Source organism: Odontesthes bonariensis, chromosome 13, assembly GCF_027942865.1.
Source record: "Odontesthes bonariensis isolate fOdoBon6 chromosome 13, fOdoBon6.hap1, whole genome shotgun sequence".
Lineage (NCBI taxonomy): Eukaryota > Metazoa > Chordata > Actinopteri > Atheriniformes > Atherinopsidae > Odontesthes > Odontesthes bonariensis.
In genome coordinates, this window is record NC_134518.1 from 5,322,925 (window position 1) to 5,350,362 (window position 27,438).

A 27,438-nucleotide genomic window follows, 5' to 3' on the forward strand; every position below is an offset into this window, starting at 1 on the left:
GATTTGGTTGGACAAAGAAAATGAGAAGAAAAAGAACAAAAACAATTAGATAAGTACCCATTTTGATAGCAGCAAAAATACTACGACTGTCTGGTTGCTTTATAGGGTGTCCTGTGGTCTGTTCGGGGGGGGGGTTTCATACAGCTAGTGGCATGAATAATCCAAAGGGTCTTTTACTGAAATAAATCCACGCTGATTCTAGTAATAGCTTTGTAGTGTGGAGCCATTTTGTCCATCTCTGCATTGGTCATTAAGGATTTCCAGAAGGCACTTTTTTTGCTATGTGTGTGTGTGTGTGTGTGTGTGTGTGTGTGTGTGTGTGTGTGTGTGTGTGTGTGTGTGTGTGTGTGTGTGTGTGTGTGTGTGTGCGTGGCTGCAGAGAGAGAGAGAGAGGGCTGAAGACAGAGGGCTGGAGATCTGGGAGACTGAAGGTTGTGTGTGCAGCTAGAGGACAAAGAACAAGAAAGAGAGAGATGTGTTTGACCGTCTGTCTGCCTGTATGCATTTGACTTGTTTGTTTGTGTGTGTGTGTAAGTTGATTCAATGCAGAAAATGAAACATAACAATCCCTACATTTTACTCAGGGCAGTCTGCTCTTCAAGCACCTGCAGGTAATCAGGCGTTCCTTGGAGCTTGGCTTTCAGCTCGTAATACTCACTTTTCCTCTGCTCCACTATTATCTTACTGTGGTTCCCACCTATGAGCGATGTCTTCTTCATCTTTTTATCCAGCGTTTTCTCTGGGTAGCGGATTTCATACCCGCCCATCCCTATACTGTTGAAATCTCTTTTGCTGTCCAGGAAGTTATGGATGAACATGCTGGGCTCTCGGTTGGGAAGAAACTCCTCAAGTTCGTCGATGGTGCTGAGGCGCTTGTTGCGCTCCAGGGTTGAAAGCGAGTCTTTATCCTTGTCGGCGCAGTTACGGAGGATGATCTTCTGTCTCTGAGAGTCCGCAAACTTGAAACCAGCATCCATGTCCGAGGTGCGTCCAATCCCACAAGTGTGGCTTTTGCCAATGTGCTCAATTGTCTGGGGGATGAATGTTTCACCTCCCAAGTCGTCTCCTGGGATAGAGCCTTTTTTGCCTGATTTGTGGCTGTGGCGGCGAAGCTGCAGTGACATGGAGCCACATTCCTGATTCCCCAGCCCCTCCTGCCTGCCCACTGGTTTTTTATTCCGCCTCAAGACAAACACTAGAAGGCAGAAGGCCACAAACACAGTAAGAATAAGCACTACAAGGATGCTGAGGATCATAATCGAAAGAGGCACAGGCCCTCCCGGAGGTGCTTTGCCAACTCCTGCAGGTGACACTGAGGTCATAGTCGGGGTGGCGCTTGTCACGACAAAAAGTGGCCTCGCAAGCTTAGGACAGAGGATCTCATTTTTTATGTGGCGTAGCTCAATGTTTGAGAATTGCACAGGGGAGGCACATTTCACCTCTTTGGCAGCCACTCCATCACCCAACTTCCGCAGCCAGAGTTTGAGGGCGACCAGATCGCAGGAACATTCCCATGGGTTCCCCTCTAGGTCTATCTGGGTCAGCGACCGCAACTGATCCAAGACACCACTCACTGGCAGGGTCATAAAGTGGTTGTTTTTCAGATTGAGTCTGGCTAAAGGAACACCAGCAAAAATGTAGGCAGGGAGGCTCCTCAGAACATTGTTGTTGAGATACAGGAGTTGTAGGTTCGGCATGGAGTCGAATGTGCCTGCTAAGATTTCTTTTATGGCATTGTATTCCAAATACAGGTACTGCAGGTTTGTGAGGCCCAAAAACATCTCTGGATGTAACTGTTCGAGCTGGTTTCCATTCAAATATAGTCTCCTTAGATTAGTGAGGTTAGCAAACACACCTTTCTGCACTGTGGAAATTTGATTGCTGCCGAGATGAAGCAAATCTAAGCCCTCAAACCCTTGGAAATCGGTCGGGCTGATATCATGGATGTAATTCCCGCTTAGGTGAAGTTTCTTGGCATTTGGGGGTTTGGGGATGAGCTCAACTAGACTTTTGACATTCCTCTCCTGACAGCTTACACTAATGCCAAAGTCAGAGGGGTGGGCTTTACAGCTGCAGGGCTGTGGACAGGACAGTGGAGGGGTCCGTGTCTGAAAAGAAACTATCTGGGTGTTTCTTCCAAAAGGCGGCAAACCAGCAACGATACCATTTCCATAAATCTTAGATGAGTCGGTGGCTTTTGGCGCTTTTGTGGCAATGGGAGCCACGGTTGGGGACATTTTGGATGGCCCATGTCCATTATCAGGTGGACCGGGCGGCATCCTGACATCAAAATCACTTCCTGTTCCCATGGGACATAGCTCCTGTTTGTTGGTTTCTTTCAGGAGCCTCCCATATAAGTCACTTGGCGTTTCACATATTGCCTCACCAATGAAAATATTATAGGGCATGTTTTCAAGCCATGCCTTGAGAGGTGCTAAATCACAGGTACAATTCCAGGGGTTGTCGTCCAGCTGCAGCTCTACAATGCGCCCAATATGCTCCAGAACTCCCAAATAAGGAAGCTTCTGGATCCTGTTTCCTCTTATATCCAAGTGTGTGAGCGAGGCGAAGCGAAATATGTTGTCAGGAAGTGCCTGTACGAGATTATCATTCAGGATCAGCACTTTAAGTCTGTGCAGTTTGTTAAATGCTCCCTTTTCGATGTATTTGATTAAGTTATAGTCAGCCTGGAGGTATTCTAAGTTTTCTATGCCCTGGAACGTATCTGCTCGCAGCACCTTTAACTCATTATTGTTCAGGTGCAACTGTTTCAATGCACTCATTCCCATGAATGCTCCACCTTCAATGTTCTCCAGTTTATTGTTCCCCAGCTGCAGCGACACAGCGTGGGTAAAGTTGAGAAATGAGTTTGGGTAGAGAATGATCAAAAAATTGTTCTGGAAGTTCATGTGGTACAAAGATGAGACCGGAGGAATGAGCTGCGTAGGCCTATAGACGGTGATCTTCTCGCAGTTGACGTAGAGCACGTTCTCCACCGACATGCAGGAACAGGCACTGCAGGTTTCGGCCATTAAGTCCGAGGCGGACGGGTCTGCCATCGGGAGTCCGTCCGACATGGAGGAGAGGGAGGAGGAGAGGGAGCCGGAGATGGAAGAAAAAAAGGCTGCCAGCAGGAGTAGGAGCAGCATCTCGGTGGTTAGAAATCCTCCCCCAGAAAACCATTTAGTAACCTTTGGAGAGAAAAAAGGAGACGGGTGCATGCACAAACATTCATTTACACAGGCGTACATATGTGCAGAACAAGACCACAGACATATACACACAGAAAGCAAACCTTTCAAATGCATATTTGAGTTCATTATAAAATAACGCCTGTATCTCGCAGATTGTGACATGTTTCTACTTTTTGAAAAGCACCTTCATTGAATATTTTACTTTATAAAAACACTTTAATAACCCAATAAAATGCACATTTTCAATTATTGCACTTTCTCATTAGAGTCACTGTAGCGTGGCTCTGGAACTGACTCTCCCTAGTCACTGACTTAGATGTTGTATGTCGATTACTTACTGCAGGAAATGTACCACAATTACTCAAATCTACCTACAGCTGCATGTCTTTGCATCCTTATTCTAATTGTCCAAAGCATGATGCATCGTCTTGAAAATGTCAAAGACAGCTGCATGAATGTTAGTCTACCCCCTTCAGCGTATTCAACATAATCAAAGTCAAAGGGTTCTCTATTTTCAAGGGGTCTCATTTGAAGCCAGCACCAGCACGCAACACACTTGGGTTATTTAGTAACTATGGGAGCAAGGGAAAGAGGAAGGACTGGGACAGTGCCCATTGCTGACATGTTGAGGGGATTTTAAGCGGGACGCATTTATCATACGGGGAACCATCTTCCCACCTTAGGGACATGGATTGTACAATAAACAACAATCTTAAAGGATATTTGGCTTCATTAAAAGTCGGATTATTTTTCAGGGTGAAATTAAAAATAAATCAGACTTACCAGAAGCAGTGGTGGTAATGAATGCGGCTCCCTCTGGAGACGCGGGGCAGCGTTGGTGAAACATGGTTGGAGACGTGCGCAAACAGTCCTCCCGGCTAAAGTAGAACGCAGACAGTTTTGGGGCGCAACAAGGTTTCTCTGGCTTCTATATCCCCATGTAGGCTGCTGTGGATTAACAGGAGCCGAGGAAACTAGAAAGAGGGGGTGGTGCGGCGGAGAAGGAAAAAAGAGGAGGAAGAGGAGGGGTGAGGAAGGGAGGGGGGTCCGATTTCATCCGATGCGTCTCTTGCTGACGGGCTCCTTTTGCTTGGAAAAATCACCCCTATGGTCGTTCGGCCCCCAAGGTGGTTGCACTACCTCCATGAGAGAGCGTTCATTTGGTTACAGAGGAGGGAGAAAGACAGCAAGAGGAAGACAGCAAGATAGGGAGGGAGGAAGGGTGAGGCAGACAGCTTTTTCAGAGCTCTTGACTGCGCGTCCGGCGATTCCAAAGCGTGGAAAAGGGCGCAAGGTGGACAGTGATGCGGGAAAATAAGTCCGTCATTCTCAGAGTTTTTTGTTTATCTTTGTTTGTTTTTTTAACAGGGGAAGTGGATGAGGAAAAGGAGCAAAGAGAGTGTAGGAAATTGAGAGAGAGGATGCTTCAACACTGTGCGTTTGGCTTCAGCTCGGCTCAGCAACCCCCAACGAACCAAGGAATAAACACTGGTTTGTTTCGAGCGAAGTTGCGCACCGGGATAACACTCAGAGGGCAAAAGCAGCCAAGACGCTCCAGTCAGATTCAGCGTGCGAGAGTATACATTTCCATCCCGGTAATACAAATCCAGTCCTGGTGGAAAACTGTTATTTTCTCCTTTGCGACTAGTTTATTTGCAGGGAGGAGAAATTTGGTATTTCAGTCTTATCCAGCGCAAGGGTGAAAAGAAAAAAAAATAGATGTTTTAAAATGTCTGTGAGGATAATTACCCTTTTTTTAATTAAAAAAGGAGAAAAAAGAAACAACAGAGACCAGCCAGGACAACAGAAACCGGTGCGTAAAAATGAATAATGCAGTTATTCAGGCTTGAGTCCGCTGTGGTGCAAGCGAGGAGCTTGAGAGTCCGCGCTCTCTGTAGCACTTCCATCTGCCCAGAGAGTGTGGCCAAAGAGAAATTTCAGGGCAAATTTAAGAATTAAAGCGTCCCTTTTAGAAGAAAAAAAAACATATCCAGGTTGAGAAAATGGAGTAAGAAAGCTTGCATTCACCCCCTCCTGTAGAGTCAGAACAGAGTCAGACAGGCGCAGAAGTAGCTATGCTGGCTCCTTCTGCAGCCGCATTCACTGAGCTTCCCACACGACTAACAGGGGAGAGATGTGGGGAGAGAGAGAGAGTGTATGGGTGTGTGAGAGAGAGCGAGATGGGGAGGGAGGGAGAGTGCGTGTATGTGTGTGAGAGAGAGTAAGAGAAAGAAGGAAGGGAAAAAAGTGTTCAAACCTTGAAACAGATCCATTATGTTGAGCGCGCACTTTTAATGGCTTCATTTCTTCTTTTTGTTTTAAGATCTACTAATTAGACACTTATTTAGTCTTTTTGTGTTTCAGTTGGTTGTCTCCTTTTTATTTTTATTTCCTCTCCTGCTGTAACCTCCGAGGGGATCCAGATCAAAGCTGATGAAGAGCGAGGAAGAAAGTGTGTGTTTGTATGGAGTGGACTGCCTAACAGTCGCATTTTGGGCTTACGCGCCCCCGTTTCCCAATTAGAGAAAGAAAAAATATGTGTGTGTGTGTGTGCGCACGCGCCTGTGAGCGGCATTTTAAACAGAAGAGAGAGAGAGGAGGAGGAGGAGGAGGAGGAGGAGAGGGGGCTTTTATTCTGGAGTGCTGCAGTCAGAGCGGCTGCAACAAGAGTAGAAAACGCAGAAGGAGGTGGGAAAACAATCAGTCACAAACCTGACGCTTCTGTGTCTCTGTAGGGGAGGAGAAGAAATGAAGCGGAGGAGCAGAGGGAAGAGGAGTGCGTTAAGGTAGGGCTTCCACTGCGCTGATAACCCACATTATAAAAGACCTCTCCGTGTGTGCAAGGTGCTCTCCGGCTGAAAGCGGAGGCGGTGTGGCGCTGCGCCCACGCTCGCGCCCATCCAGCTGACACCCTGTGGTGAAACGACGAGCGGACCTAAAGCCTGACGGAGCTCGGCTTCGGCTGAAGCATCACCTCTGGTTTCCTTTTGCAACAGGTGGCGGAGCCAAGTGACGCACAGACAAATGCAGCAGGCAGAAGAGGAAGGACGGGAAGTGTGGATTTCAGCCCCGCAGAGTGCTCCTGCATGTTTAACCTTAGTACTTATGATGAGAGGAGGTTGCATCACGGATATGTCCTTTAAGTGAATGGATAGATGGCGTTATCATGCATGAGTTCAACGTTAAATTGAGATCATTATAATGACCATAGCTTTTAGGGGGCAACATCTGAAAATGTAATTATCTGTGTAAACCTTCTTCAAACATTCTGCATTTTTTTTTTCTAAATTTGTCTAAAAACTGACTATTTGTTTTAAAACACCTGACAGTAATCCCCATCTCTTACATTTGTCTCTTCATGTTTCAAAAGACACCACAAGAGTCACCACAGAAACACTTTCAGTTTGCAGTTAGGAAACAAATCCAGTGTCCAGGTACAGTTTAAATTCAGCACTTTTTCAAAGGAATTTGGTGCATTGCAGGTGTTCCAGTTTTATAATGGGAAATTAAATTATCATGTGCTTGATTGGGGAACATTATTATTTCTTACTGAAATTAAATAGAGCTTTCTTCTGAAATGACACTGTAGTGTCTGAGCTAAAAACAAAAGTAACTCTGCATCTCAAACTGCTGAGACTCATTTTCTGGAAAATCACAACATGAGATAAGATGTTGTATTACTGTGGGAAAGTCTTTAATCAGCCCTCATTTCCTCATATTTTACGTCTAAGCAGCCAGACTATCTTTTAAAGTAGTATTGAGTGAAATTCATCCGGGCTTTCTAAAGGTCTTTCAAAGTTTTTCTTTTGACATTGGCTACTTTTTCCACTCATTTACAGTCCAGTCCTTGTACCTGAACAGTCCTTAACCTGTGAAAAAAAGTACATACATAATCACCTACTATAATAAAATATGACAACGGGGTTTATTTTCATAAAGCTCCCTAGATGTCCCTCAGCACCAACAACATGCATATGAACCTTATTATTGTTGAGTAATTCTTCATTTACTTTGGGTATGTCTTTTTCGTTTTTTCAAAAAAATTTGGCTCGGGCTTAACAGGTTAAACACTGACCTATGAATCATGAAAAAGAACACCTAACTCAAGAGAGGAACCAGTGTTCTGTCTAGACATAAGACAAAGAACCAATTTTAAATGTTATCTTAAGGCACTTTTTAATTAGCAGCCTGTCACGAAGACATGAAAATACCAAAGATGATACAGTCCTACTTACATAGAAGATTATTTTTGCACCAACAAGGTGGTTCTCATAGAGCGATTCGCCTAAAACTGGACATATATCAATATGGTTTGCAGTGAGTAAACTTAACAAAGTAGAGGATAAAAGAAGAAGTGGCAGGTCGAAGAAATATCTACCGCAGATGAATAGTATCTGAAAGTGATGTCCTTAAGAAAGAGGGAAAATAAATCCGGCAACGAGATGCATCTGGTTCTTCTTTCCTGTTTTCCTGGTAATATATTAAGAAATGGTGGCTCAACACTTTTGCAGAGTACTGTATGTGTAGAAAAAAAATCAGTTTGCCACACGGTAAGAAAAAGTATTTAAGAGCATTTTTTTTTTGTATTAAGTGATCATCTTAAATGCAAAAGTCCATTTTCTTGTGACTTAGTAAGATTAAAAAGTGGTAACTGTCTACCGGAGAGAGCATCACAAATACAGTGCAATGTACCAAAGTGCAGACATAGGGGGATTTTGGAATGTCTGAATAGTGAATTGTTTAATAATTTTGTTTTTAATTTTTATCTTTTGAATGCCTTGTCTTTATGTAAAGCACATTGAGTTGCCTGTGGTATGAAATGCGCCATATAAATAAAGATGCCTTGCCTTGCCTTTAATGTATTTATGATGTCATTATTCTACTTCACACAGTCTGTTGCTAATTATGGTCCTTCAAACCCTTAAGTGCTTTGATAAAACATTAAAAGCATATCTTATTGCTGTTGTCAGGGTTTGTGAAAAAAGCCCACTTTGTTGATGGGTTAACTGTCATATATGGATACTCGGGTGTGGCCATGTTCCTCTAAACAGCTCCAGAAGCAGCCACCTGCATGAAAAAAGAGCAAATCAAGCACTCCTTTTCGGTGTGAGAGCAGATAATGATGTGGGATTGTGAGTGTGTGCTGATATTTGACAGCATTGGCCGTGGTCCCACACTGGCTGTGACTGGCCTGAGGGAGGCAGGCCTACAAGAGGCCGAGGCAGACAGTTGGCAAAGCCCCTGCTTCCGTCTCCGCTGCCGTTGGTAGTCTGGCCATGTGGCCGTGTCATCGCTTCCTGTGTCCAAACACTGACAAAAAAAACCTTCAACCTCATGTGCTACAATCTAATTTTTTGGATGAAACTAAAGCAATGAAATATGTCTTTTAAATGCATTTCTACATCACACCCTGGTTTGTTTGTTTTTTTGTTCCACACAGCCACTGAGACTGCTGAGAATGTATAGTGTTTGATGTGCCGCCCTCATCTGGACAGAAAAGCAACTGCAGCCAAGTTACAGGCCCAGTCGAGGCCTCCTCGCTGTGAATGATCATTTTCAATTTGGAACATGGATTTTCTTACTCAGTAACCAATACTTTAGGCCTCTTTGTATCACAAACACCTGTTGTCTTCATGCATCAGTTTGTCTACAGCAGTGTCAAACACATTAATGCAAAACTGATAGGAGCAAAGAGCCAGTTTCTTTCTCTGCCCTCATGTTAGTGATATGAAAGACAAGAATTTCTCTCATTTTTACTGCTTGTCTTCGTTAATACTCTAATGTTCTGAAAATTATTCAAAAGTTCATAAAAATACAATCAGTGTCAAGTTGATTCACTTCAAAGGAAGAAACACCAGATTATAATCTGGAAGTACTAGATATAAAATGCTTCACAATAATGAAGTGTAATATAGTAATGGAAAAAATACAGAGCACAGTGGGATGGAATCTTCCTCAAAATCGTGTCATACTGCTCTAAATCTACCCTAAAACAAAATGTGTCGATGTGAGTGTAGTGAGGCCTGCAGTATTTCACTCCGGGACCTGGTCTGGAGTTTATTACAGTCTAATGTAAGCAGTGCAAACTGGCTGAGCCTAAAGCAGCCCCTGCTTAAAGCTTAACTATAGTGGCAGCATTGTAGCACAAGTGAAGATACTCGATATTTACCCAGGCTGTAAGCCTAGATGTGAATGGTCTATTGTAAGAGTACTACAGGTGGAGAAAGAGCTGAAATCTTCCATTTAAAGTGAAGCAGTACCACCACAGATAGATATACAGCAGTCACTGTATTTTACTGAGGTAAAAGTGTGAAAGCTCATTTAAGATTTGGACTAAAACGACTTATTTTGCAGAGCGACTAAGTAGTACTTTATTGCGGCATATACACGGGTACAGAGTAGATCCATTTACATCTCCTTTGCATGTGCGTCACGTTCAGGTATCGACTCTAAATCACATTGTATTTCTGTGAAATAAAAGGCACGTCCCGTTCCTCTCCGTCTCTGACTGGCTCGTGCTGCTTCGTTGGATCGTTTGGTTACATATGAGACAGGATGAGGAGATAGAGTCGGGATTAGTCAGTCACAGGCAGAACAGAGTGGGTCATGCTGTACTACAGTCACCTGCAGCTTAGCTGCCATAATGGTTTCCATCTAGTAATAACGCAAAGAAAAAATATGGCTGTTGGAAGATTTCAGTCGCAGAATTTATAAGATAGATGAAGAAAAACTCCTTAAAAAAAAGAGTTCTCACAATTAATATCATCACAATCCCACTTCCTCCACTTGGAGCCACATGCAGGTTAGATATGTGCCCACTTTCTATTGGGACAAAGTTATAATGATCATGTGGCCATAAAAATGGCCACAAACACCCCTGTTAAAGGGCAGGATGACCATGACAATGTGATCCCGATAGGAAAAGGGATGATTTAAGGCCTCAGTATGCTTCTCCGTCGCGATCCGTCAATCCGTCTCCGTAGTCCGTCCTTTCGAAGTTCTCCGTCGGGCTGTCGGATACGCAAAGCAGTTCACCTCCCGACCAGTAGGCGTCGCTACGTTAAACGACCCAATGAGAATAAATCTAAGACTGCATATGTCTTTGTTGTTCAATCTGTTTTTTCTCACCTGGTTTTTGAAGAGAACTGACCATTTCTCTCCTCAGCTTCTCTCTCTCAAGTCTGTCATGATAATTCACGCCGGAAACTAAAGTCACGAGTGTTTTTATCAACTTGAACCAAATTTTACTCAGTTTCCAGAGTCCAAACAGACTGTAATTTTACTGTGCTCTACGTCATGTTTGTTTGCTGTATCTCTCTTATGACCCTGTATCTTGTGCTCTGAATGGCTGTAGCTCCTCGCTGACGCCTCACTCAACAACATGCTTGATATTTGGTCAGAGCCTGGGACATGTCCGACAGCCTCCCAAATCAGTTCTGGTAAGTGTCGAACGAGCTCAGATTGGCTTCAAATTTAGGCCATCTGTCTGTGATGTCCAATTTGTATCTGGGACATGAATTAAAATCTGGTTTAAAATTTTGCAGTGTCAATCTGGTTTGTGAACCTCCAAAATTCTACTTAGGATCATAAAACTCTTCTGTATTCTTAACACTTTTTCACCATTGGGGAATTTTATGCATCATTAATCTGAACCTGCAAAGTAACTTGTCAAATAAATGTTGATATGTGTGCAACATTATCACATACTGCTGAATAGAAGGCATGCACCAACATTACTTCTATCTAGACAAGCCCACTGAGTGACAAAACTTTCACCTTGGCTGCCGCTGCCAGTTGTGCGAATGGTATGACAAATGAATATCATCTTGCATTAAAAGCTTGGTATTGTTACATGTTTACACAGATTATTAATGGGAGATGCTAAATAGCTTATGAAGGTTTATAATAATTAGGGTTGGGCGAGTTAACTCGTTATTATCGCATTAACTCGATAATTATTTAACGCCGATAAATATTTGATCGGGCATTAACACAGGTTTTATTTTTTTAATTACATTTTTTTTAATTAAATTTTTTATTTTTTTTGTAAACATTTTTTTCAGGCTTTTATTTTGTAAAGGTCTGTTGCTGTCTGCTGCGGAACCGGAAAAGAAAGTAATCGGCGGATCCACCAAACATGGAGAAGGGTACGGAACTTTTACTCGGCCATTTTCATTTTAAAGTTCTTCCAGACGGCGGAGTCGACAGAACCAAAGTCATCTGTAAACACTGCCAAGTTGAATTGTCTTCTCAGCGTAGTAGTTCCAGTCTAAAATATCACTTAAAGGCAAAACACACAACTGATAGCAGCAAGTCATTCAAGGAAACAGACAGTGGAGCGAGGCTTCTACATAAAAACTACAGAAAGATGCTGATGTTAAAAGTGTGTTTGCACAAATAATGTTATGGCACTTTCATTCATATGGCAGCACATTTAAATTAAAACTAAATGCTAAATGCAAATACACTACTTTTGAATTTATTTTACCTATTACTGAAAATCCAACACACGGGGCACAAAGTGTTGTCTGGAAAAATCCACAATTCTGAGGTGAAATTCCAGTCTTCTTGACGAACGACAGAAATGGAGCATCGCGTTAGTTCTGGCAGACCACGTAGTCAACGCGCCCTTTGCCTATTGGCTGACGCCGACCCAACCCTTATGGCTCCGCAACCAGCTGTGCTCAATTGGGTAATGAGCTGATGCTCGCAATTGGATGCTGGCATTTGGGGCACTTCATTTAAACTAGGTTTGCTGTCACTGCTTTTTTTTGCTCTCTGCTTGCACCCACCACCTCCCCTGCTCCACCGACTTCTCATTGCAAACAATGTCATACTGTTGTTCATTGTTGCTTGCTCTGTTCTAGGGGGTTTGTTGCCTTTACAGCAAATGGAAGGCACTCCACCTGAGGATGCTGCTGTTCCCTGTCTTGGCTTCCATGGAGCTCATGGAAAAGTCGGGAACTTCCTCCGAACAGAGCCATACCGCCAAACATAAATTGTATGCATTCAGAATAAGCTTCTGAAATTCATCTCTGTTTCTCGTCTCATTTTGACGAGAGTGGTTCTGACAGAAATGAAGGCTAGCCGCAAATTCAACATGGCAGACTCACCAGCTGGCTCCAATCGCTCATCAACCGTCCAGGTCCAGATATAAGGCGCTCCTTCCTGGGTTCTACCTGTTCACCAGCAGCTGCATGCGATAGCTCTCGCCCGTTGGTCGAACTCCGCAGGATTATTATGTCTGATTCGGATTCTGTCGCCTCTCAGAGGCCTCCGAACCGCCATTCTGGCGTTTCCAAGTCTGCTTCCCCCGCTCCCTCCCGTTGGAGCGCCCGGCTCGCCCCTCGCTCTGCTGCCGGCTCCTTGGCATCCGCTCTCCGGTCCTGGGGCGATAGAGCTTCTCCAAACCGGCGATTCATCGACTCCTTCCCCACCCACCGCTGGTAAAAGGTCCAGGAAACGATCCCCGCCTCCGGCCAAGCGGCGCCCGGGCCGTCCTCCACTCCGGCTCCGGGGCCCACGCGCAGCCAGGTGGCTTCTCAGCTTCCAGGGAGCGTTTCCCTCGCTGTCACCCGCCCCGGCCATCGCAGGGTAATATGTGGTTCTCTGTCTCATTGTGTTAATATGTATGCCCAGTCTCACGCTTGCTTCTCTCACCTAGGCCAGCCGTATGTGCCCGCTCACGTCTCGCCTCGTCTAAGCTCCAAGATCCCGCAGGGGCAGTATGTTAACTTGGTTCTTCCTGATTGCTCAGCTCTCCCGTGGTCGACCGGCAGGTCGCTCAGCCCGGCTAGCTCGGTCGGTAGAGCACGAGACTTGTAACCTCAGGGTCGTGGGTTCGCGCCCTACGTCGGGCGTAGCAGTTTGATGTTTGATCCAGCACTTAAAATCAAGTTCAGCTCTGTTACCACCATCACAGCGTCTTCAGTGGTGCCTCTTTGAATGATCACAATCCAAGATGTCTTTATGAACCATGATTTCTTTCTTAGCCTAACGAAATGATGTTGCTGCCCGAAGCCAGCAACAACTGACCAAACCGTTCGGGTAAGGAGTTGTTAACACATGCTCAGCATGTAAAAGGTGTCTGTGATGCCATGTTTAAAAAAATAAATAAAAATAAATAAATAAAACTGGCAGCTCAACTATGATAGATTGAGCTGCCACTTTAACCACATCTAAACTATGATAGACTATTAACTTGCAATGATATTGACTAAATCAGACCAGGAAGTGACTGAAGTATCGACAAACGATGTAACTGACTATGATGTCGACTCTGATGTGAAAACAGTCGTGTGTGCATATTAAGTGAAAAATGCAGGCGTATTTTTCTCATGCTGTCTGGAAGGCAGAACTTTTCACTTAATGTTCTCATTACCTTAAACGGTCTTCACATTGCATCTCCCACAAGGGAAATCAGGGCCGTGCATGACTCAGTACACGTTGGTATGTGGATCCGTTACAGACCACATAAAGAGTCTTCAGCTGTGGCTGTGCGTACACAAGCTACACCACTGCATTCAAAAAAGGAACTAGAGGAGCTCCTTGAACAGCTAGCCGCGATTGTGAGTGCAGCCTCGAGATGAAATAGCTGTCACTGGGGCTGCTGTTGGCGTTGTTAGGATTATGGCTGCAGAAAGCAGGGTGTTCTCAAGGCATCCCTCCAGCAGCTCGGTCGCTGGTTTTCGGCAGGCTACTCCCCCTACACACGTCCAGACCTTCAATCCGTGCTCGCTGCTCAGCGCTTGTTCAGTTTATCGGTAAGCTCGCACAATTACTGGTGGTGGAGTCCGTCAGCCCTAACTGTCCATTTCTCTCTCTCTCTCTCTCTCTCTCTCTCTCTCTCTCTCTCTCTCTCTCTCTCTCTCTGGCAGCACGATCTCCTCTGGCAGCCCAGGCGGGCTCACTCCCCCCGCAGCCCAAGCGGGCTCACTTCCCCTGCAGCCCAGCGGGCCCACTCTCGCCTCTGGTAGCCCAAGCGGGCTCTTTCTTCCTTTCTCTTTCTCTCCTCTGGCAGCCCAAGCGGGCTCAATTCCCCTGCAGCCCAGGCGAGCTCACACTCCCCTTCTCTCCCCCTCTTCCATTTCGCTCCTAAAATGGATACTTCAGAACGGAAGCCTGTCGTGAGGGTTCCTTTTTGGGGGGGGGGGGGGTCCTGTCTCACCTTCCAGCCAGACCCTCGTCAGCTCGGCCCCGGCTACCTTTTTGGGGGGATGATATCCAGCATCTATCTCCCTATGCCGGACTTTTAAGCTCACAGCGGTTCAGCTTGCATGTCCGCAGCCGGGGCCCGAGCGCCAAAGAAATCTTGTTAATAAAACTTTACAATTGTCTCCCTATCTCTCCGTGTGAGTCTCTCCAGGTTGAAATCCATTTGGCTCTTTTTTTAAAAAAAACAAACACTTTTTTTGAGTCTGTAAAAACAAAACCTCAGCTTCTTTCTAAACCTGTTGATAGTTGATTGTAACAGTTGTTTTGACCTGGTTATTGTGCCAGCTGTTTTTTTTTTTTTTTTCACCATTCATTGGGCGTAACTAGTTGTAACTCAACTACAGACACATGTCTGATGACATGAGTTGCATTCCCTCTATACTAACACAAGCCTCTTATATAAATTATATATCTCCTAAAAAAAAAAACTTGCATCAGCTACCTGACTGATCTGTTTGACCTCTTCAACATGTGATCTCGCTCCAGCTGTAAGCCTTCAAAAAATAAATTCCACATTACATTTGCACTTATTGTCTCATTCTAATATCCTTAAAGCATTAGGCAAGGCAATTTTATAGAGCACAATTCATACACAAAGCAATTCAAAGTACTTCACAGCTAAATAAAATCACAAGAAGGCAATAAAATCATTAAAAAGAAAATAAATAAAAATAAATAAATGGGTCTAATTAGTCTTCTCTGGGTTTTTGTTTTTCAGCCAACATTGCTCAAATTAAAATAAATCATATATTCATCGTGGACTAATTTTTTTAGCTGTGGGTTCATATGTTTAGTTTCTGCTGAACTACTGAGAAGCGTATGGACAAACTTTAAACAAAAATGACTGAATAAGAGAGAAATCTCACTGATCCGAGGAGTTTTTCAAGCAGTGTGTGCGTGAAAACAGCTCAGTGAAAACAACCATGATAATGAAGAAACATGTCAGTGCAACAGTGTGGTTCACAACAGTGAGGGGTATGAACATCAAAAAATTCCCCCAAGTAGCCTTATAAAAGCTGCTGTGAGGCTTTAATCTGCGAGGAGTGCAGAGGAGTGCTAATGGTCCTCACAGAGGGGACATGTCTCATCTTCCTCTGGATACAGTGCCTGTAATTGTGCTATCTTTCCTGACACTTTACAACCACTCAGCGCTGCTGGTTTTCTTTCTGAGCAACATTTGCCAGATGCCCCGGGAAATGTAAATCAGTCCCTGTTTGCACAGACAGAAAGATGAGCAGCAGGGCTCTGAGTCATGAGGATGGAGGAGACCTGCTGAAAATGTTCAGTGTTTAGGTCAGCACCAGTCACAGGGAAACGCGCACACTGACTCCTCAGTGCTTGAATGTGATTGATTATCATGCAGAACGTGCTCTGTGGCCACTGTTTGATACCAGGCCGAACAGGTCACCATTCTGAGCTGACCTACATGTGCACACAAAGACTTTGTGTGTTAAAAGGGATGTAAGTAAATAAAAGTGCCGATGGGTTATCTGTAAATAAATATAGAATATAAGTCAAGTGTAAGTAGGTTGTGGAAGGAAACTCAACATTTCTATACATTGCAAATGGGTTCCTTCTGTGCAATGAGTTCATGCAAAAGCTCTGATAATTGCATGAAGGTGGAAAAAGAAACAAGATCTTTTAAAAGCCTTTAGATCTAAATGGCAGATCAATACTCCCACAAGGTGCTCTGACGTGACAAAAAATGGCTAATGTTGTGTTTGTGCTTTGTAGTGTTTTTATACTTTTCCTGTAATGTTGAAATCTTAACGCATTCCCTATCATTTTAATACATTTAGCTGAACTTTTTATTTTTTTTATTTTTAAGGGTTTTAGTTACCAATTTTAAGGAAATGTTTGAGATCTGAAGAATGATTCACAAATAAAAATGTTAAACTGTAAGATTTCCCACATTTCCACATCTTAAACACAGACTCTGTGACAATTAAAAGCATGCAGTGCATATCGAATCATTCAACAGCCAGTGAAAAAATTTGGAATAAGTACCTAAAAGGACATTTACATCACTGACATCATGTCTATGACAGCTTGAAATGAACCAGACCTTTCCTTTAGGCATACTTGAATAACTGCACTTAGCTCTTCTTCACCACTGACTAATTCATACTTGCAAAACGCAGCGAGAGGTTTATATGACATCCTAGACGTTTTTTCTTTTTTTTTTTAAATAAAAAAAGAATCAAGATAACAAGATAAGGATGCAAATGCAAGTCTGCAGTAATAACTGTTAAGACTAAGGTCTCATTTATGTCAATTCTGTAAATAATTCCTGTGTTTTAAAAGATATTAAACATTCCTTGTCAACCTGCCATGCCTATTATTGTGTTAGGTGGTTATTTGGCTGTTTTCGCAGAAAGATGTGAAATGAGCATGACACAAAGTGTTATGTAGTAAAGTTACTGACCTGCACCATGAAAAGCAACAATCCTTTTTGATTATCTTGCCTGGTATCCGGGATGATGAGTGCAGCCCCTCGCAGGCAGTGGTGACAACTTCACCCCTTCTGTGAAAAGACTGGATATAAGAATTCATTCAAAGGACTTCTAAAATGGAACACTATTTAAGTTTTCAGGTATAATTTTCTTGCTCCTAACTAAATATGTGGGGGAAAAAATATAAATGGCCGTGTCACATGAAGGAATCAAACTCGTGTCTTCTGTTTGAAAGTTCCCTCCTGTCCTCATATGACAAAATTGGTCAATATTTCCACTACTTCAGCAGGACTCAGAAACTTTGTGTCCACTGTCATAATTGACATTTTCTGCAATTGTGTTCTTCTTTCTTTCTTTCTGTCACTTTTCTCAAAATGATTTACTCAAGAACAGAATTGCTTGGAAAATATAATAAATACTTTTGCAACATTAAATTTGCTGGTTTATTGCTCTTCATTGAACGAACTAAGTAAACCAAAACATTAAAGCCCTATTCGGACGGGACAAGTTTAATGGGGGGACCTGGGGTAAAGTAATAATAACCGGGAAATCTAGTCTCGTCCGAACGCGCCATGTCAGTAAAGATAGCGGAGTATGTCAGTAAACTTTGCCGAGAATTCTACCTCCTGTGAAACGGTCCGGAGTATCTACCATAGGTAATACTAATCCTGTGCGAATGCGACCTTCGGTAATAAGTACGGAATATATCGTCACATCCTTTTAAAGAGAGAAACAATTAGGTGTAAAATAGAAAATGACACTTAAGTTTCGTTGTGCAATCCTTTTTTTAAACTATACTTTACATTCAGGTAAAATAAGTATCCTGAGCAAAACTTTTGGTGAACAGTACTTTACATTAAGGTAAAAAATGAATAAATCTTCTGTTCTGTTATACTGTACAATATGTTTTAGTAATACTTATCATTCAGGTAAACAAACAAAAAAGTCTTCTGCGTTTGTATACAATAATTTTGGAGCAGAATGCTTTATATTCAAGAAAACTCCTCCCATGTTAGATGAAAATTACAGGGATTTCTTGTCCCGTCCGAATTGGTCATTTCTTCTCCCTGGCGTCGTCTGGTTAACCAACATTACCATACGTCCCCCCATTGAACTAGTCCCGTCCGAATAGGGCTTAAGATGATCAAATCCCCAGCATACTTCACCAGGTATTACACTAACTCAGTACAGGTGCAGGAATGGAATCAGCTTCCAAAACCCATTTCGCAAATTGATGGTAAATCTTTGTTTAAAAAGACCTTAAAAAAGTACCTGTGTAATGGTAAGGGCCTTGTGGACTGATTTAGTATGTATGGAACTATCATGGCTGGATTAGATGGAAGGAAACTGTGTATTTATGTTCTGGATTTCATGTAATTTGTAATGGAATTGTGAATTTTGATTAATGCATTATATAATGTACTCAATGCCATGAAATAATTTTTTGTAAAGAACTTTATTTGTAATGTATTTTGATGAGGTCCCCAGGAAGAATAGCGGCAGCTTGCTGCAGCTAATGGGGCTCCTAATAAACAAATAAACAAATAAATAAAAATAAACAAATACCAAATGTCAGTTGAGGGTAAGATAAATATAGTGTCTACACTAATTCTCCGTAATAAAGTAGTCAGAATCATTGCATGCGATCAACATTTTAGAACAGCTTTAACACTGATACTGACACCTTGTTCTGAGCAGATGGTGCAGCGTATCACTGTCCGAACCAGTGACGAAAGGAAAATGAATGCCTAGAATGCCAGCTAGTTTCACATAAATCTAGTGTTTGATAGCTAATTTATTCATTTAGCAATATGCATCGTGGCACAAGGTACTACCCCTATTTATTACAAATAGTTGAAGGGTACAGTGCATGTGGAAATATGCAAATACAGGCTCGAGACATTTATGGTGTCACAGAGGGAGTGTTTGGTGTCCTGGAGATGAGCTGCTGGAATACACTTAACTTAAATAATACAACCATTAGAGCAGCAAAGAGAACTTCCCCTTTCTAGATTCATCTAGCTGTCTGTGGTGTCATTGCAGGATGCTGTGCTCACCACACAGGCCTGTCGAGGCTCAGTCGAGATCTCATCTCCCACATCCACTGAGACACACCAAGATATAGACAGAGGTTAATTTGGCTTTGTGTCCCGACAGGCTCAGTCTGCCACTCAGTACAACAAGCCCTAGTTTCCACGATGAAGACACACTAGGTTTGTTCACATTGTTCACACTGTACTCTGATAGTGGGTTACAGTATGGTAAAGACCATCATTTTTTAAGAAAGCCTGACGATGAAGCCCATATGTATACCAAACATTGAATTTTACATGACTGTAGACAACAAATATACAGTCTTGGGTTTGATATTTGTGGTCAATGCTTGACTCTGAAGGACAAAAAAAAAAAAAGTCATATCTTGTGCCACATAAGCATTACCTTGTCCTACAATTGCAATTCCAAATATTTGTCTTTGATCTAAAACATTTCCAGCGACCAATTTAACTTATGCACAAAAACAGTATGTCAAGTGTCTAACGGTAAATTTCAGTTAGCCACATCAACAGTAAATGAAGTTACACTAAAATTTGAAGTTACACACGTTTTTAACTTATCATGTTAAAAACATGTCTGTAAGCTATTTTTATGTGTTAAAAGGCATATCGTGTGCCAAAATCAGCCAGCAGTGCTTTGGCTGAGTATGTCTCCTTTGAATCTCCAGAGCACCACCTACATCCTCAGAAAGGTGAAGTCAGACATCTCATATGTTCTATGTTGTGTTTTCAGAAACCAGTCCTGTCTAAATGCAGGGTGGGACTGTATGGTTAATTTGCATGACTTGTGATGACCAATGAAACAAAAAGCTATCAAGGTATTGGGAGATGTTGGCAGAGAAGGCAGTAGAAGCAAGACTAAGGAAGGAACCAAGACTCTTGGCCAGCCAAATTAGAGAGATAGAGCTGAAAGGTGGTTGAGAAGTAAGCCGCCTTAAGTTTGGCTGAGAACTTGGGAGCCACAAACTCTGCCAAGAGCTAGCCAGCAGGTTACTTGGTTATGAGCTTTGGAAATGCCTGAATTAGCTCTGATGAATTAGCTATCATCTCTAGAGCTGTGGGGACTTATGGCTACAGAGTTAGCTCTTAGTTGAACGAGCAGCTCTGAGCCAAGAGATCCCTAGAGCTCCGGAAATCTACGCTCATTTACCCTCGCTCTCAAGTTTCCAGCTGGAAGATTTCTAGGCCAAGCAAGTCAGGAACTCTGGAGCCATGGGAATGGAACATAGCTGAATTAGCTCTCCTGAACTTGAAACAGCATCCTTCAGGCTCCTAATTTGCTTTCGACCACTAACACTCAGCAAGTAAACAGCCCAGGGCTTTTGTCAAGAAGCTAAAAGGTTTTTCTATGTGCCTTCAAAAATACAATTCCCATAAAACATTCCGAGATTAACATTTGATTGCTCTAAATCACCTCATTGTTAATATTACTGATTCTGCCTCTGTTGTCTGCTACGGAAGCAGTAACATCTGTTTGCAACAGAACAGCCTAAAGACAGTTCAACAAGAAAATGCACCTCCATAAAATGCTCAGTAAATTGATTCATATATCAAGAGGGTATTCATCATCACGGATTGTAGCGAATAGAATATAATGGTCAAATTCAACACCTGAGGCTTTTATAGCAGTTTTGGAATTTTATCACTTCAAATTTGGTTCTGCTGTGGACAAGAGATGTGGAAACCAGGAAATAATAACATCATATAAAATCTATTTTAGCGAGTTGACGGCAAAACAGACCGCATGCGGTGTGTAAAGTATCCATCCATCCATCCATCCATCCATCCATCCATCCATTATCTTCCGCTGGTCCGGGGATCGGGTCGCGGGGGCAGCAGCTTGAGCAAAGAAAAAAAATTGTGTAAAGTAATGTATGCTTTTAGATATAACATGACTATATATAATATGACATAAATACATTTTCAATTTCAAACAATAACAAAAGTTCTGTGATGGTTAAATGGGACTTTCGGGATTAGATAAAGTTATTTGTGGAACACAGGTGACACGTTTCAGGTGTCTGGAATAAACTGTCAAACAGTATATTCATGCATTACTGATCCCAAGGTTTTAGCAATCATCACAACTACATGCACTGTTACATATCATATAGTGTAGGACATGTTAGAATAGATACACAGTGTATACATAGATAACCTCTCATTAATTAGGGTTGAATTGTTACATTCTTACAGTCTGTAGGAGTTCATTAAGAGTTATAGCTGGGCACAACAGTTATTTACTACATCAACACACAAGCTAAGTAACAGTGAAAACACCTGAGTTGAGTTTAGAAAGTCTGTTTTGTCATCTTCTTCTCCCTTCATCTTTCAGCATATATGTGTCTCTTACGACTATCTCTCTCTCTCTGCTTCTCCCTTCTTTCTGCCTCACTGTCTTTTGATATGCAAATCAGCTCCCTATTTCTAAATCAGTGTAAGAGAAAACACAGTGGGTTAAGGGACAAATAACAAATGGCTGTGTCTACTTAGGGTGAAGAGAGGGATGAAAAGAAAGAGGAGAGAGTTTGAGAAAAGTGAGTGATGATTGTTGACTTCCTATGAAGCATGTTACCTCAACTGAATAGATGTACATAGAATTATCTTTCGTGGGTACACAGTGATAATGATGTAAGACGATAATGATATAAGAAAGGATCCATTGTGCAGTGAAGCGGTGAGCCAATAAGCATGGCTGGTGGGCCAATGGTCAGTTATCTGATTCTGTAGCTTACATAGACGTGCCAGCTCACTGGTGCTGCAGCATATGGTGGTGAAAAATTCAGTTCCTTCAATTTAAAAAAAAAATTCTCAGATTTCAGTGTTTTTTTTTTTTAAATAGCTTCTTTTCTGTTTCTTTTCTGCTTCTTTTCTGTTTCTAGAAGTCAGGTGAAGAGGCAGTTGGAGAGACTGAACCGGAACAAGGCTGCAGGTCCAGATGGTGTCAGCCCCCGAGTCCTGAAGGCCTGTGCAGAGCAGCTCTGTGGGATTCTGCAACACCTTTTCAACCTTAGCTTGACCCAAGAGAAGGTACCACTGTTGTGGAAGACATCCTGTCTGGTTCCGGTACCAAAGAAAACTCATCCTTCAGACATCAATGACTACAGACCTGTTGCCCTGACATCCCACATCATGAAGGTCCTGGAGAGACTCCTGTTGACCCACCTGTGTAAGCAAACCAGCACATATCAGGACCCCCTGCAGTTTGCTTATCGCCATGGAGTTGGAGTTGAAGACGCTATCATACACCTGCTTCAACAAACCCACTGTCATCTGGACAAAGCAGGCAGCACTGTGAGGATCATGTTCTTTGATTTCTCCAGTGCATTTAACACAATCCAGCCTGATCTGCTTCGTCTGAAACTCCAGAAGACTCAGGTGGAGGCCTCAACAATCACCTGGATTAATGACTACCTGACAAACAGACCACAGTTTGTCAGACTGAAGAATTGTGTGTCTAACCAGGTGATCAGCAGCACAGGAGCACCACAGGGGACTGTACTCTCACCATTCCTTTTCACTCTGTACACTTCAGACTTCCAGTACAAGTCAGACTCCTGTCATCTACAGAAATATTCAGATGACTCTGCAGTTGTCGGGTGTATCAGAGATGGACAAGAAGCTGAGTACAGAGAGCTGGTGGACCGCTTTGTGGCATGGTGTGGGAACAATCATCTCATCTTGAATGTTAACAAAACAAAGGAGATGATTGTAGATTTCAGGAGAAACAGGGTCAGATCAAACCCAGTTTCCATCATGGGAGAAGAAGTGGAGGTGGTTGAGGAATATAAATACCTTGGTGTTCATGTGGACAACAGACTGGACTGGAGACACAACAGTGAAGCCATCTACAAGAAAGGACAGAGCAGACTGTACTTCTTGAGGAAGCTAAGGACCTTCAAGGTTTGCAACAAGATGTTGCAGATATTCTACAAGTCTGTTGTCGAGAGTGTCATTTCCTCTTGCGTCATCTGTTGGGGCAGCAGCATCAGAACCAGGGACCTAAAAAGACTCAACAACCTGATAAGGAAGGCTGGTTCTGTTCTGGGGACGACTGTGGAACCTCTGGAGACAATAATGCAAAGAAGGATTTTGCATAAAATCAAGAGAATTATGGACAACCCTGAACATCCTCTCCATGAGACTGTTATCGGAAAACAGAGTCTCTTCAGTCAAAGGCTTCTTCAGTTTGGATGCAAAACGGACCGCTACAGGAAATCTTTCCTGCCCACAGCCATCAGCATCTATAATAACTCCTTGATTTAATTGAGTTACATCAACATTTAATTTCCCTCTGGGATAAATAAAGTATTTTTGAATTTGAATTGAATTTGAATTGAATTTAAAAAATGAAATTTTGAATGTATTAAGCAAAGTGATGGCCTGAAATATTTTTTTTTCCTTCTTCGTGGAACACAATTTGTAGCGTCTACAAATTGCCACCATTTGCTTCTTGTTTATGTGAATCAGGTCGAAACAAACAAGCAAAGAAAAAGTGAGCATTTCAGTGAACAGCGTAAACAGCTGCATAAAAAAGAATTTTGTTTCCCTTTCATGAGAATGAGACAGCCAACCAAAATGTGAGTTTAAAATGCTACAAACAAAACCTTAGACAAAACCTATGTCCATAAAAAAGAAAATTAAAAAGTTCTGTCAAGTTATTGAAATAGGCTCAAATTCAATTCTGGTAAAATCATACAAATACACTATATTGCCAAAAATGATTCACTCACCCATCCAAATAATTAAATCCAGGTGTTCCAATCCCTTCCATGGCGACGTGTATAAATTCTAGCTCCTAGGCATGCAGACTGCTTCTACAAACATTTGTGAAAGAATGGGTCGCTCTCAGGAGCTCAGTGAATTCCAGCGTGGTACTGTGATAGGATGCCACCTGTGCAACAAGTCCAGTAGTGAAATTTTCTCCCTACTAAATATTCCACAGTCAGCTGTCAGTGGAATTATAACAAAGTGGAAGCGATTGGGAACGACAGAAACTCGGTCACCAGGTGGTAGGCCTCGTAAAATGACAGAGTAGGGTCAGTGGATGCTGAGGCGCATATTGTGCAAAGTTAATCGCAACAGACCTCCAAACTTCATGTGGCCTTCAGATTAGCTCAAGAACAGTGCTTAGAGAGCTTCATGGAATGGGTTTCCATGGCCGAGCAGCTGCATCCAAGCCATACATTAACAAGTGCAATGCAAAGCGTCGGATGCAGTGGTGTAAAGCAGTGCAGACGCGTTCTCTGGAGTGACGAATCACGCTTCTCCATCTGGCAATCTGATGGACGAGTCTGGGTTTGGTGGTTGCCAAGAAAACGGTACTTGTCTGACTGCACTGTGCCATGTGTACATTTTGGTGGAGGGGGAATTATGGTGTGGGGACATTTTTTAGTAGCTGGAATAAGCCCCTTAGTTCCAGTGAAAGGAACCTTTCAGTATGTGAGGAGCAGATCTATATAGGGAGTATAGGGAATTACTCACTGAGTCTGGTCCTTTATTTTTTTATTTATTTTTTCGTTAGCACAAGTTTCTTGTGTTTACCTTGAATAGGGATGGCTCAGGTAATCCTGAAACATCCCATAGTTAAGCTGCTATAGGCCTAGACTGCTGGGGGGCCTCATCTGTCACACCTTTCCTCACTTTACTCTCTTTATGTATATGTGATATTATTGTGGTCATTAACTCGTGTTTCCCTGTTCCAACAGATATCCTTTGAATGGTGTTACAGTGCCGCCGCCGCTGTGGCCCTCCCCCCCTTTCTGTCTTCTCAAACCCCAGCTGGTCGAGGCAGATGGCCACCCTTCCTGAGTCTGGTTCTGCCAGAGGTTTCTTCGTGTTAAAAGGGAGTCGTTTCTCTCCACAGTCGCCTCAGGAAATTGTTTTTGAATTGGCTCTATATGAACGAATTGGATTATTTTATGAATTATGATTATTATTAATTAATTGAATTCCAATTGGCTTGAATTGGACTTACTATCTAAGTGCCTTGAGATGACATTTGTTGTATTTGGCGCTATATAAATAAAAATGAAAGTCTCCCCTTCCATCCTGTGGGACACAGCGAAAGCAGTGTTGAGGGGCAAAATTATAGCATTATCCTCTAATTTAAAAAAGGAACGTGAAAAAGATCAGAGGTTATTAGAAGAACACATTAAGAAATTAGAGACAGAACACAAAAAAACAAATAAGGAAACTACTTTCATAGAACTAGGTAAATCTAGACAACGATTAAATGATTTATTAACATACAAAGCAGAGGGGGCCTTGCGCTTCACTAATCAAAAGTATTATGAACAAGGGAACAAGGCAAGTAGGCTGCTCACCTTCCAATTAAGAAAAGCACAAGCAAGTCGAATAATACAAAAGGTTACATGCCCAAATTCAAAAAAATTAGTGTCTCATCCCAAAGCCATAGCCAACGCTTTTTCTAAGTACTATGAACAACTTTATGATTCAACAACTTCCCCCAAGAAAAAAGAAAAAATTGAACAACTTCTCCAACAAATTAACCTCACCAAATTAGATCAGACTGAGGCTAAGGCTATAGTTGAAACTATCACTGAAGAGGAAATAAAAAACACTATTAAAAAACTCAAAAACAACAAGTCACCGGGCCCGGACGGGTTTCCTGGGGAGTTTTATAAATGCTTTCAAGCTGAGTTAGTTCCCCTTCTACATAGAGTATATAACTACGCGCTCAATTCCAAAGACCCACCTAGAACATGGGGAGAAGCAGTCATCTCGGTCATACATAAAGAAGGAAAAGATCCCACACATTGTGCCTCATATAGGCCAATAAGTTTGTTATGTAATGATGTTAAGATATTGACTGCTATAATGGCAGGAAGACTCCAAAAGATTGTTAACAAATTGATTAAACCAGATCAGACGGGCTTTATACCTGGAAGACTGGGGATAAACAATATTAGGCGCACACTTAATATAATATCAACTGCCCAATCACAACCTCACACATCAATGCTTCTCGGTCTTGATGCCGAGAAGGCATTTGATCGGGTGGACTGGCTATTTCTAGAGCATGTCTTAAGTAAAATGGGATTTGACGAAACATTTATTGAGTGGTTCGAAGTCCTATATAAAAATCCCACTTCTAGAGTTCGTGTTAATGGTCATATCTCGGACAGTTTCCCATTAAAAAGAGGAACACGTCAGGGTTGCTGCTTATCTCCAATTTTGTTTGCCATAAATATCGAACCTTTAGCAGAACTAATCAGATGTAACCCATCAATTCTTGGTATATCGGACAAAACAAGAGTGCACAAATTATCATTATATGCGGATGATGTCATTTTGTACATTAGGGATCCCAGCACTTCTATACCTGAACTGTTAAGACTTTTGAAAAACTATGGTGCGGTCTCAGGCTATAAAGTCAATGAATCAAAATCTGAAGCCATGATGTTGAATGGATGCTGGCCATCAGAATTATCTGATAAGGCGAAATTTAACTGGTCACCTCAGGGATTTCGATACTTGGGAATAACTATTTCCTCAGATGCTTCTCCACTGTACAATTTGAATTATGGGAAATTAGTTGAACAGATACGAAAAGACCTGGAAAGATGGGAATTATTGCCACTGTCCTTTTTTGGTAGGATTGAGACAGTCAGAACAAACATTCTACCCAGACTGTTATATTTGTTTCTGTCTCTTCCTATTTGGATTTCAACAACTAAATTTAAAAAGTTACAAAAAATGATTTCTTCTTTTATTTGGCAAAGAAAGAAACCCAGGATCAAGTTTACGCACCTGACTAGCAGTAAAGCGTGCGGTGGTCTAAATGTACCAAATTTGAAATTGTATTACTGGGCGGCACAATTGCACGGGGCAGTAGAATGGTTAAGACAGAATGAGGAAACAACATGGCTATCTTTAGAGCGAAATTCATGTCCTGGAGTCTCACTACAAGTATTACCGTTTTGCTCGAATGAGATATGGACAAAGAATAAAGTTTCAAACATCTGGATGAAGTGTACACGTAAGGTTTTGAACTCTGTTAAAAAAATGATAAAAGCACCACAGTCTATATCTAGGGCAATGAAAATTTCCGAAATAGTAGATTTCAAACCTAGATATTTTGACACAAGATTTAAAGAATGGGAAAATAGGGGCCTTATTTTTATTGATGATTTATTTGGTGGTGAAACCCTGAAGTCATTTAGCCATTTACAGGAAAAATTTGGGTTGATATCCACTGATTTCTACAGGTTCTTGCAGTTGAGAAGCTATCTGACTTCGCATAAAGAATGGCAATCTCTTACACTACAACCTTCTGATTTAGAGCGTTTCTTCATCGAGATCATGAAGAAAGGGGATGGTAAAAAAGTGGTTTCACGTATTTATAAACTGTTCCAGACATTTATAACGGGGAGCTCTCTTGGAATAAAAGAAAAGTGGGAGTTAGAAATGAATGTTGTGATTGAAGACCAAATTTGGGAACAAGTGTGTGAGAATGGACACAAACTGACTAGCAGCCCCACATGGAAAGAATTCATATGG

The 27,438-nt window shown here is 42.2% G+C and overlaps 1 protein-coding gene across 1 annotated transcript; it reads right to left on the minus strand.

The window, feature by feature from the left end:
• Positions 1-312: 312 nt before the first annotated feature.
• On the minus strand, positions 313-5,306 carry slitrk4 (SLIT and NTRK-like family, member 4). The gene is made up of 2 exons (XM_075480837.1): positions 3,978-5,306; positions 313-3,191 (listed from the first exon to the last, which is right to left on the minus strand). The coding sequence occupies exon 2, from the start codon at positions 3,147-3,149 to the stop codon at positions 570-572; it is 2,580 nt and encodes an 859-aa protein (XP_075336952.1). The 5' UTR covers positions 3,150-3,191; positions 3,978-5,306; the 3' UTR covers positions 313-569.
• Between the last annotated feature and the right edge of the window lie 22,132 nt (positions 5,307-27,438).